The 13539-nt window shown below is 35.2% G+C and overlaps 1 protein-coding gene across 4 annotated transcripts in view; it reads left to right on the top strand.

Annotated features, from left to right (window-relative positions):
* STXBP5_1 (Syntaxin-binding protein 5) overlaps window positions 1–13539 on the top strand; it is a gene marked incomplete at its 5' end in the record, with an annotated part of 88779 nt that overhangs the window by 39468 nt on the left and 35772 nt on the right. For 3 of the 4 annotated variants that reach the window (XM_051211190.1, XM_051211191.1, XM_051211193.1), the window contains one exon: window positions 13134–13334. In XM_051211190.1, the coding sequence (XP_051071229.1) occupies window positions 13134–13334 (201 nt within the window). Of the gene's footprint in view, window positions 1–664; window positions 13079–13133; window positions 13335–13539 lie in introns of those variants that run through there. The other variant, XM_051211192.1, reaches the window with a different exon arrangement.

The raw sequence follows: 13539 nt of genomic DNA, 5'->3' as shown, positions 1-13539 counted from the left end.
CTGTTCTTGTTCGGATGTTGTTATTTGCTGTCTTGTTCTTCCTTTCTTGAATCTTGTCCGGGGTTTCGATAGAGATCCATTCCTTATTGATACAAATATGATCTATCTGGTTCTGTGTAGTGTGATTCGGTGGGATCCATGTAGCTTTATGTATGCGTCTGTGTGGGAATATTGTGCTGCCTATAATCAATTTGTTGAATGCACATAGATTTGCAAATCTCTCGCCATTTTCATTTCTCTCTTCCAGTCGTATGACATATTGATAACAGTATAATTGATTATTTAGTTGATAGATAACATATTGCGGTCAGCTTCTCCAGATCGATTATTCACAAGAAATGAAGCGTCACAGTATTTGATAACAGGTTTCGAACTACTCAACTGTATTAACACTAAATAATCATTTGTGTATCAATGAGTTATGATGCATTTTGTCATGCCTACTCTGTATTTTGGTGGTATCAAGTAATTTATTTTTAAATTCGCATTATACATCCTTCAGCGATTAAATTTTTTCTCATCGTCTGCTCTGTTTTTTCTTCCTTTTAAAAGGATGCAACAAGTTAAGTGCTACCTTGCTGCTGGTATATATATATATATATATATATATATATATATATATATATATATATATATATATATATATATATATAACGGTTACATACAGTTATCGTGTATAATTCTTAGTGGTAACTCCTTTTCGTGGTCCCTATAAAACCACATGGTGAATTTCTTTTTGTTATTTCCTGTTATAACACATGAAATGAAGAATTTTCCCAGTCCTATTTATTGCTTACTTTCGTCCATCGTTCTCTCTGCCTTCGTTCATAACTGAATGATTATGCTAATTGTCAACCATAAATTTTCATCAGAAGAGTTTTGTGGAGACTTTAGTAATGTAATATTTGAATTCATGAATTAATAAAAGGTATACCACTATGGACAACATGGAAGCACTGAACGGCCTTTTCATCCTAGTATGGGACTCCTCGGCAGTTCGCGTCCACAATCCCGCCTGTTGGATTCAAACACAGGACCTATCGGTCTCGTGCACGAACGCTTAACCTCTAGACCACTGAGTCGACATCTAACGGTGTTAATGTTTAACTTCAACCAATCCACGAAATTGCGCCACCGTCCACCATTGTCTTCAGTGAGTTACTATCGCACAACTTACCCGGTTGAACACCACCGATCACGGCTTCTCACTAGATCTCCGGGAAATACCTATTGAATCCAGTCGAATCCTACGAGCAGGATTGTGGATACACACTGCCGATGATTCCCATACTAGGACAAATCGGCTGTCCAGTGCTTCCAAGTTTTCCGTGATGGTCTAGCTTTAACTGATTCTTGAATTCAACTATTAAATTATAAATTTTCCTTTGTATATTATACATCATTCCGTTTCATTGCTCTTTATTTAAATGCATATAAAACTAAGCAACATCATGGATACAGTTTTGTGCTGTGTATGTGTGTATTTGAGTGTAATTATATATTTGTGTCTGTCCGTTTTTGTCATTGCTCAGTCTTTTTTTCTGCTGTTTGTTTTACATGGTTTGTCTGAGGAAAAAAGAAAATACTGTTCTTTCCTGATAATTTCTTAAAACTGATTTTCAATTCACTTTGTTTGTTATTAATTCCCTAATGTCATTAATCTCTTTTAATTCTTTATGCGTTTCAATATATTCACTATTTATATTGTTGTATTTTAATGGGCTGATAACTTCCTAAAACAATTTTTCCCACTGTAGGTATTCATTAATTTTTCTTGAATTACAATTGCCTGTATCTTGTTAGTTGAAGTCGTATAGATCGTCTGATTTACTCGAAGAAATCAATGAGATGCACTTTTATGGTTGTCACTTTTTCCTAATATCAATGATTCCATAATCTGTAACTCTGTTGTTGTAAAATTCTTTTTTCTCAGTATTCATTTGTAGTGTTTAATGCAGAATTATAGTTTTTTCATAAAGTATAAAAACCATACATTAAACGCTTCATTTATAAATCTTCCATCAATTGTCCTTTACGTCCTCCCTGAATCTTTAAAATCATATTTCCTTTCTGTTTTCTTCAATGCAATCTTCCCAACCTTCTTTTGACAGCCATTTCACTTCTGATTGTTGTGACACGCTACTTATGTCTATCGACATAAGTAACATGCACCACAATTTACTAGGTTATGTTCTCTTTAAAATTTAGGCATTATTATTGTTTCTTTGCTTAGCGATTTGTGATTTGAATTTTTTTTGTGAAATTTCGTTCTCGGAGCTAAGTGGTGTAATTGCGCGATCCCAATTGTTTCCCTCTCTGAAATTTCTGTATAAAATCTGTCAAGAGGAATTTAAAGATCATTGAATCATCGAGTGAATTATTCGATCATTTTATTAAATCTCTCATATAGATTTAGGATCAGATTAAGAACATTCAAACCATCAGGATCTAACACGAATAAGCCATTCAGTTGTGTTAATGCAACTCTACCAAAATCATCCTCCCAATCTACAAAATTTAGCCGTCTCAAATTCAGTTTTATCAAAATTTTGAATTTGCCATGAGTAAACCTTATATGTGAAATGAACTATTCGGTGTATGTGATAAATTGATGATATTGTAATTTAAGCTCTAATATTAATATTTTATAGTCAAACTAATTTATTAACTTTTGGAAAATATTATTTTAAAGTCAGACCATTAATTAGTTTCTTGATATATTTTTCCCCATTATCTATTCGTTTTTAATAATATCTGATTGTTTTAACATGAAAGTTCATTTCCTTCACTATGTGTTCGTAAAAGCTTCATACAAAATATCATCCTAATAATCTTTAAGCTTTATCATTAGATAAATTGAAGTGGCTCTATTGGAATATTTTTTTTCATAATCTTGTTACTTTTTTTCAACACCTTTTTTGCCTACGACCAAATTTATCTTTATCTTAAGATGTAAAGCAATTCATTGTTTTACCTACTTTCATGGTTTTTATCTTGCTGTCGGTTTATCTACTATTTCTTCTTTCCTCAGTGGTTTCCATTCACGTATTTGAGTGCACTGCACACAAAACTTATGGCAGACTTAATTTTCTTTTCTTATCTCAGTCAGCTACAACGTAAGACCAGACACATATATGCATCGGTCCAAGTCGCCATACCTCATTAGCACAACAAGATGAACACCAAATTCATAGAAGTAGTTGATTCAGTGGTGGTTATATATAATAGAAAGATTGCATATAAGAACATAGTACAGGAAGAAAGAATTAGTTCGTAGAATGAAAGATATGAAGCGACTTGAATCTCATAGTTTAAGGGAAGACAAAGTGCTTATACACCTACGTCATTGTGATCGATCCTTTTTTTTATCTATTGTTTATTGTCAGTTGTTAATCGCACAGTAATCAGTCTCATTATAATTTGTAGATCATGCTTAATCTGAATGCCCTGGACGACCGTTTCGTCCTGGTATGGGACTGCTCAACAGTGTGCGGTCCTGCACGCGAGAGTGTAACCCAGGTGTATCGGTTCCGTGCGCAGACCTACAACTTCTAGACCACTGAGTCGGCATTCAATGATGTTGATTTCTAACTCCAATCTATCCGTGATGTCGCACAACACTTCATCCATTATCTGAGTTGGATTAAGCATGCTCGTGCGAAGCCAATGTTCCTAAGTTCGAGTCCTGCGTGCGGGATCATGGATGCGCACCGCTAAGGAGTTCCATACTTGGACGAATCGGCCGTCCAGTGCTTCCAGGTTTTCAATGGTGGTTTAGCTTAGACTCGTGAATTCAACTGTGAAAATTCTACAATCTCCACAAATCCCTACACTGGTAACATTTTGATCAACATTTTTCGTGTTACTCATAAGTAGCTGTAAAATAGTACTAAACGTTCTTATGCAACAACCTTATTTTTTTCTCACCAAATATATTTAATAAATGATAAAATATGCACCAAAGTTTCACTCTTCATATTGTTATGATCCTATTAGAAGAATTTCTACTTCATTTGACACTTATATTCAAGTCGACAACCATAACATATTGAACCTATAATTGATTTATTTCGATTCACATGTTTATGGGATCATAACTCAGATAGATTAATCAAACTAATGGTCAACTTCAGATAATTATAAAATATGTTGTAGAGCTGTTGAGGATGATAGAGTCACTTGGTAAGCGTCTTATTTTTGAAATTTTATTTTGAAAATTTGAATTTTTCATTTTCATTTCACAAGCTCCCACTTTTACCTTCAAGTTGTATTTACCATTTGGAAGGACCTTAATTCTCATTGGTTCGTTTCCTCTTTTCGTACACTATTTTGTGACGTTTCCCAAGGAAATTTTTGTACTGTATATATACGTTTGAGTTGTGTGCTTGTTTGTTCGTGCTTCCGACCGCCTGTGGAATATAATTTTCCCTCGGTCGAATCTGGTCTCCTCCCTCTGGAGGTGAATTGAATAGCTTAGCTTGTCTTATCGTTGTGTTTTTGATCGTTCGTTCCGTTTGCCAATTTTAGTTGATCTCGTAATCACTTCAAACGTTTCAAGAACACAGTTTTAGTCATAAAATCAACTTTCTGTACATTTAGGTTAAGTCTAAATTTGACAGAGTCTAAACTCTATCTTACATAACAGTCTCATTGTAGCAGGCAAGTGATTCTCGACACGCTATGCAAACACGTGCAATAACAGATTATAAGAATGTTATGGACATACTGAACATAGCATCAGATTCTGAGTCTAAAACTTATCGTATATTTCTTGTTTATTCTACCTGTCTATTCTTCTCGAATCGAATTGTCTTTAATTAATTCTTTCTACTCTTAGTGATGCTGTGACTAATTTTACCAATCATAAATTTGTCGTGATAATTTCCTCTCTCTGTACTCATGAAATGTAATAACTATAAGCGGTGCAAAGATATGCTAGGGTCTGTCTTGATTGACTAAGTGACTTCGAAGTTGCATTTACGCCTTAGAAAAAACGTTTGTAATTGTCAAAGAAAGGTGGTAAAATAATTATTTTAGCTACACTACTAGAACGTTATTCTCATGTTTTTCATTCGTGCGCCTACTATCTCACGAAATATGTCAGTCAGTCATAGCAACCTAGAAACTGACATAAACGTGTATACTTCCAAGTCGTTATCACTTTAGCACAGAAAAATGTAATGAAAAAGTAATTAACAACAGAACTGTCATAATTAGAAAGATTCAACGGAGAATATAGTTCTAAAGGAAGGTATGAAATAGTAGGATGAAATTTATAAAATATTGTTAAAACTTATAATTTTGCGTAAGATAAAAGATGAGTGATTCTTAACCTTTATGGTAAGTTTTGAACCAACAATTTCAACCACTGAACATGATTATCTATCGAACACTAACCAATTACTTCAAACTTGAGGATGCCCGTTCGCATGCTAAGCGAGCGAGAGCCATAACAAAGCAATTTTGACACGTACTGGAAGATGGCTGGGAAGCCAACTCCCTTTTAATTAAGCGTTACTCAATATTTAGTCAGACAAAATAAAGCTACAGACATGTGATTAATAGGATAAAATGGGCACACACATATACGCCCATATAAAAACAGTCAAGACTGACAAGCGAATAATTAACAAGGTCAAAATATGACTCGAGTAGAATGAATAGAATGGAATGTCCGAAAACTAGAATAAGATATATTATGGGCTAAAATTAATGACTAACACTACATAGCCCCCTCGTAGAAAATAGCACATTTAAAAAATGTCTGTTTTCGAAAATAACACTGAAGTGATATGAAGCTAACGTTAACAATAAGTAGCCAAAAAAAATTGTACAACACTCGATAAAGTACAGTGTCACATGAGGGGTGAGTGTATTATATGAAAATGTCATGCTTATGCAAAAAAATACATGAATATCGCACAGGCTCGGACAAAAATGAAAATGTTAGCATGTGAATATGACCAAATTAATGAGCGTACAAAAAATTAACATGTACTGATGCTATGACTGTCTGAACGATAAAATAACAAGTTTGTATGAGCGATTCAAAATATCGTGAGAACAGTAATAAATTGTTTGTTGGTATAACAGCGAAATAAATCGTCAAAATGGCTAGAGTAGAATATGTCAGAAATTGGTCTGTGATGCTGACAAAATAGTGAAATATGCGAAATATATGTTCTGTTGAGCCGCAGCAGAATAAATCGCATTGACTAGTGATGAGTGAATTCGAAATTAAATGCGTAGGATGATAATAGGCAAGTCGTGAAATGATATCTGCATCGACAGGTGATGTTCGTTGCTGTACTGCAATTGATAATAATCATAAAATTTGAAGTCAGTGAACGTTGTCGTCTGCGTGATGACAGATGCATTGAGTCATCGTTAAATATGTATTGGTAGAAGAATGACCGGAGGAACAGAATAGTGACTGAGTAGACGAGGTACGTAGAGTCGTATTCCTTTTTGGTCATGAAGCCTAGAGTGGTTTGTGTGGTTTGAGGGAGATGCGCTCGATCTCGTTTGTTACAAAACCGTACCAAGGCATGACAAAAATACCAATACATATGATTAGTGATGGAGACGTATGAGACTGACTTGGATGTGACAAACAAGAGTGTATCTTTGAGAGGCTAGCTCTAAACTCTATGTTCTGATATACCGAGCGATGGGTACAGAATAGAAATTGCAGTACTCGAATAGCGTTTTTGAGTGATAAGTGATGCAGGATGTAGTTACGCACGTGGAAGAATAGATAAAATGAGCGTAATGGTTACTAATCAGCTAGTCAGAAGCATCCACAGACATAATAGGAGGCGATTTCGAAATGAAAAATGTATGTTGTGATAACATAAATTGCGGACCTCGACTAAGTGAATGAATGTAATATTAGATCAAAATGACATGAAAAAAATTGGAACGAACTCACTTAAAGCAGGAAAATTTCACGTTTTTGAATAGAAATATTCCAATGAGTTTTAGATGTCATTACGTAGAGTGGAATTTTCATAAAATGATAATTTGTTCAGTGAGTGATATGATTGCGAAAATGTCAATTTAGTGACAGCACGAACACGGTTAATAATTCCACATTCGGTCATGATATTGATAATGTAATAATAAGCATATAATGGTAATTTGAATCGTAATGGAACAATCCGAAAAATGTATCAATGAGGATAATTGACATGAGGACAAAGTATCGATAAGATAATACGACTTGAGCACGTCCATGTCATGTTGCACAGGCTGTGCTGATTGCGTCGGACTGGAGATTGCGCTGGCTTCGCTGAATATGTTCGTCGAACGTATAGAGTGCAGAGGTGCCTTCATCGACGTAGCTTGCTGCGTTGCGTTCGTTGTCGGCGGGCTTACCAATGAGGTGGAGGCCCGTAGCTTGATTTTGTCCTCATCTAGATCGACGATATTCGTTGGAGGGCTCACCACTTTTGGTGGCCCGTAGAATCTGACTCCTATTTTGATCGTATAAATGTTTGCTTTCGATTATTCTCGTATATAATAGTCGACTTAAATCGCGTTAGTCCATAACGGAATTAAATAAGTCAATTAACGAGAATGGCATTTGAATACATATATTTTGTATGTAAAGTGAATGCGATAGAACAAAGCGAAATGACGCGCAGGGAAGATGGCTGGGAAGCCAACTCCCTTTTAATTAAGCGTTACTCAATATTTATAGTCAGACAAAATAAAGCTACAGACACACACATATACGCCCATATAAAAACAGTCAAGACTGACAAGCGAATAATTAACAAGGTCAAAATATGACTCGAGTAGAATGAATAGAATGGAATGTCCGAAAACTAGAATAAGATATATTATGGGCTAAAATTAATGACTAACACTACAAACTCAACAGCATGATACAGACCAAAGGTAAATGACTTGTCTAGTCGATGCAACCTCTTGATTTATCTTCCCCTAGCAGTTTTCCAGTAAACTCGTAATCTAGATAGTTATAGTCTTTCTTTTTTTACCAAATAGTCTTGTATACTCTGTATGACTTCATCTGTGTCACATCAGAAAAATGATCGGCTTCTGGCATCTCCACGACGGTTAACTGGCGCAAGTAACATCGAGTTTATATGAACGTTCCTGAGTTGCTTACTTACTAATTGTGTTTGCATATCACCATGTACGTTTAAATTGCGAAACAGTGGAATGTGACCCAATCCTATCTATGCATTTTGCATTTTTTATGAAGTTGGAATGCTGAGTTTTTATTAATAATAAAGTTTTATGATTACTAAGTTTGACCGCTAGCCTAATTAGTCCTTTGTTTCGATACATTAGTACTTGAGTCGCCTTCAAGTACTTGACGTAACCATCTCTTTTAGATCCCGACACAGTAGTATTTCTCATAATATTATTAATCCTACTTTCACAGTTTATTTACAAAAATATATGTTACTTGCTTACTTGCACCTGTTGCCCACAATGGGGCATAGGCCATCGACCAACATTCTCCAACCCACTCTGTCCTGGGTCTTCCTTCCTAGTTCTATTCAATTGTTGTTCATTCTTCTCATGTCTGTCTCCATTTCTCGGCATAATGTGTTCTTTGATCTTCCTCTTCTCCTTTAGCCTTGAGGATTCTAAGTGAGGGCTTTTCTTATGACACAGTTGGGTGCTTTCGTCAATGTGTGTCCTATCCACTTCCAGAGCTTACTACTCCTCTGGAATCTGGCTTGTTCTCACCGACAGTAGGTAGTTACTGATAATGTCTGGCCAACGGATCCGAAATATTTTGCGTAGACAACTGTTAATAAACACTTGTATCTTTTGGATGATGGCTTTCGTAGTTCTCCATGTTTCCGCCCCATACAATAGAACTGTCTTGACATTTGTATTGAAAATTCTGACTTGGGTGTTGGTTGACAGTTGTTTTGAGTTCCATATGTTCTTCAATTGTAGATATGTTGCTCTTGCTTTGACGATCCGCGCCTTCACATCTGCTTCAGATCCACCGTGCTCATCAATGATGCTACCCAGATATTTAAAGCCTTTTACATCTTCCAAATCTTCTCCGTCAATTGTGATTTGATTGGTCCATGCTGTGTTGTATCGGAGAATCGTGGTTTTCCCTTTACGTTTGTTGAGACCTACTGCTGCTACACTGGTCGTTTTCTCCTGCATTTGTTGTTGCGTGTGCGATAGAAGAGCCATATGATCTGTGAAGTATAGATCGTCCAGCTGAATCCTAGCTATCTACTCTATCCCATCTCCCTCCAGCTGTTGAGGTCTTCATGATCCAGTCGATCACCAGGAGAAAGAGAAAGGGTGAGAGTAAGCAACCTTGGCTGAAACCGGTCTTTACTCTGGATGAGTCTGTGAGCTGTCCTCCAAGCATAAATGGATCCCAAAAGTTACCACTCATTCTTCTTGTCGGGACTTTACATCTACTGAGTTTCCCATCTGGTTCAGCAACACTGTTGAAAACATTGTGACCTGTGTGCCCTGTTTATTGTATTACGTAACGATACCGCCAATTAGGGAGCAGTGCCTTATCGATCGCATCAATGACGCGTAAAACCGTATAAGCAGTCTAGATTCCTTATTGCTCCTGCTCCCTGCTTAGCCCAGTCAGTTAAGTCCAGAACATCAATCCGAGCCTCTGCGATATGAATCATGTAATTCAAACATACTCGGTTTATATACCAATCAGACAGACCACATCGTACCAATAAAATATGAAACAACATTTGTACAAGAATCAGCCAGATGTGGCTGTGAATGAGGGAGGTAATAATGGTAAAACGTATAATAATAGTTTATTTATCAAAATAAAGCTTATAATAAGAGGAATATGAATATGCATAGTTTAGTTACTTAATATTTATACAATAGAAATATACGTTTCGTATTGGTTCATTAATGGATCCCAAAAGTTACCACTCATTATTCTTGTCGGGACTTTTCATCTACTGAGTTTCCCATCTGGTTCAGCAACACTGTTGAAAACATTTCCTGGTACTGACAGTAGTGTGATACCTCTGTAGTTTTCAAATTTGCTCAGATCTCCTTTCTTTGATATCTTGATGAGGTGTCCTTCCTGAATCGAACGTGGTGCATGTTTGCAATTACTTCTGTGTCTCAATTCAGTGCTTCAGCTGATATATTGTCAGATCCTGCTGCTTTTCCACTGTTGATTTGTTTTATGGCCATGGTGATCTCTTCAATTGTTGGTGGCTCAACATCGGTCGGCAGTTCCGTGGGTAGCTGCTTCAATGTCGGATGGATTCATCAGGGCTGGTGGATCCAAAAGTTCCTTAAATTGCTCTGCCCACCTGTTTCGTTGTTCTTCAGTGTTGGTGAATACTTTGCTTTCCTTGCTTTTCACTATTCCTTCTTTTGTACGATGATTTTCTGCGAGTTTCTTAGTTGTATCATACATTTGTCTCGTTTTTCCTCTTCCACATATTTACGTTTGTCTGTTCTGATGCTCTTCTTCATTTACTTGTTTGCTACCTTGTATTCAGCCTGTGCCTTTTCTTTATGTGCTCTTGTTCGGCTGATATTGATTGTTCCCTGCTTATTACTCCTTTCTTTAATCTTATCTAGTGTATCAAATGTGACTCATGCCTTCTGATGGTGCTTCTTGTGGCCCAGAACCTCATGATATGTTGAAGCGATTGTCTCCTTGATCCCCTTTCAGTTGTTCTCCATAGTCGTTCCTTCTACATTGAGTAGATCGTGAAAGGCCTGGGGCCTATTGCTGAGGGTTTTCTTGAATTCGTTGAGTCTGTCAGTATCCCAAAGAAAGGCCGTATCAAAATTTTATGATGTTATCCGCCCTGTTATCCAGTGCTTCTTGAGTTTCAATTTCATCTTGGCGACCAGCAAGTGGTGATCTGAGGCTATATCAGCCCCTGTCTTAGTCTTACGTCCTCCATCGTCCTTCTGAACTTTTTATTGATGGAGATATGGTCGATTTGGTTTTGTGTAGTGTGATCCGGTGCAGTCCATGTGCGTTTTTGTACGTTACTGAGTTATTTTTAGGCCTTGGAATTGATATTGTTCATTATCACAAAATTAGTTTAACAGTATCGAATCAAATAATTTAGCCACTCCATATGTGTACTGTAGTGTTTATAATTTGATTGAAATTTCGTTTTTATGTCATTCACCTCTTCTTGTCTAGTCGGGTTTATGAATTATAAATACAATTTAGACTTCAGGATGTTTTGTAGTCTACATTCAGCTAAAAGTACTATTAGCATGACAAAGTATACCTTATCTGATAACTTGTGTTTTTAGATTTTTTACTGTATGGGAATTATGTTTTTTTATATAATATATGTATCCTTATTCTTCTGTCTGTGATATAAAATATTAGTACATAAGCACACCTCAACGTTTTATGTCATATAAGATAATAGAAATATTATCTAATACCATAAGAATCTTCATGTGATTAAATATGAAATGAAAAACCATTGTTTCACGCATGATTTACTCATTTGATAACGAAAAATGGAAATTAGACAAAAGTGGACTGAGTGAATATGCATATTTTTATCAGGTGTTTAAGCATTATAAGAATATGTCGTTACCCTGGTGAATTTGAAATTCTTATCACTTGATCTCACCGTACAGTTTAAAGCAAACTCATCTGTTTTTAATTGCGTTAGAACTGTTTATCAAAACTCAAAAGCATATGATAGACATGAATGTTTGGTTTTGTGCAGTTCTATCTTAATAGATAACAAATGCGTTATAGATTTTACGATTTTTACTTTCATCAGTTAATATTCATCAAAAGAGATATTGATCATCAATGAGTACATTATTTCTCTTTTGTATCATCTAAAAATTATTATACACCTCAAGTTCATAGCTGCTTCTCTAGCTTTAAATTTATTAAGAGTATTCAATTAATTATTCCTTGGAAACTTACTTATTTTCACGAAAAACTGGTGTGGAGTAATATTGGTTTATTATTATTATTGATGTCAACAGAGTTATACACAACAGTTCAGATTACTGTACAATCTTATTCAGCGTTATGAATATCGAAGTTGGCTTGTAATCCGAACACTAAGACATTTTAATTAGATTGAATTAGTCATAGGGTCTTCTCTGAAAACATTTTAATCATACCAGTGCATCTCTAAAATATCCATTTGTTTTCAATCTATGTATCAGTGTGCACTTGTTTAATCGTTTCATTTGTTCAGCGTACACAAAAGAAACATATTAGTCGTTATCGTCCCGAGGAAAAGAATCACATGAACTGCATAAATGATAGTTATTTTCGATAAATTTTGGGACATACATGTTTCTTCATGTCTATGTAGCCAAATGACTTTATTTTCTCTTAACAAATGAAAATCCTAGTTAGTTTCTACATGTACTAATGAATTGTATACCAATATGTTTATTGGTTCTTTGCGTACCTATATATATAATTGACATAAAAGTGTCGTTTAAGTGGTGTATTATTTCAACGTTAAAATATTAGTTTGTCGTGTTTTTGTTAAGTCACTTGATTTTTTTCCAGCAACTTTTCGATTTCAGTGGATATAATGACTGTACTGATAAGAAGTAGGACAATTTGTTTTCACTTTTTTACATAAGTCTCAACATTATTATCTCCTTCCTGAATCAATCATCAATTCGAAGGCAACTTGCCCAATCAATAATTTTTCATGATCCCGATTTCGTTGTGATTTATTGTATATATATATTTATTGCCGCCTGTCCACTCATGCGTTTTCCTTGTATTTATCAAGTAAATAACTACCCTTCACACACTTCATCATCTCACTAACGATTACATAACCTTTGTTTCATACTTGGAATCTTCTGGCCATTTTTTGTGATGCTTTACTTATCTTTACACTAACATGTATCACGTAATAATAAATACGTTTGTTCCAAGCTTCAATGACATCGTGTTCACTGCTTTTTTTGTTTACGTTTTATATCATTCCGATAATAAAAATATGATTTCAACTTTCCGTTCAGTGAATATATTGTACCATTTTATTTTACTAGTCTGTTTTTTACAATTTCAATTTTAAACTCTTCGTCACACAGAGATGAACACCTCGTAAGTTTATTTTCTTGTTTTTCATACGCATTTTCATCTGTTTTATTTATGTCAGGTTATGGATATCAATATGGCTTATGATGGATTAGATGATATTGGTTTCGCCTATTCAACTGGTGATACTTTCTCTGATGATCATTTGAATACTGCTGAAAATTTATCCGGTAACGTGACTAAGGATACTGTCCAACAGTCATTACCTCATGTATCCAGTGGGAGTGTTAGCTCTTATCAATCTGCATCTCCAACAGAAAGGGTGGGTTTTGTAAACAATGTAAAGGCATTTGGTTTTTTTAAAAAGTATTTCTGTCATGCCAACAGTAAAATTAAAACTTTCAATAACCAACATTTCATCTTAATCATCCAACGGATTAATAATAATAATTTATATATTCTGAAAATAATAATTACAGAATTCACGCCAGTTTACAGGCATGTTTAATTTCATATAAATAGTAACA

The sequence above is a fragment of the Schistosoma haematobium genome, chromosome ZW (genome assembly GCF_000699445.3).
Source record: "Schistosoma haematobium chromosome ZW, whole genome shotgun sequence".
NCBI classification, from domain to species: Eukaryota; Metazoa; Platyhelminthes; class Trematoda; order Strigeidida; family Schistosomatidae; genus Schistosoma; species Schistosoma haematobium.
Note: the sequence above shows the minus strand (reverse complement) of the source record. Positions and strands in the feature narration are given on the sequence as shown.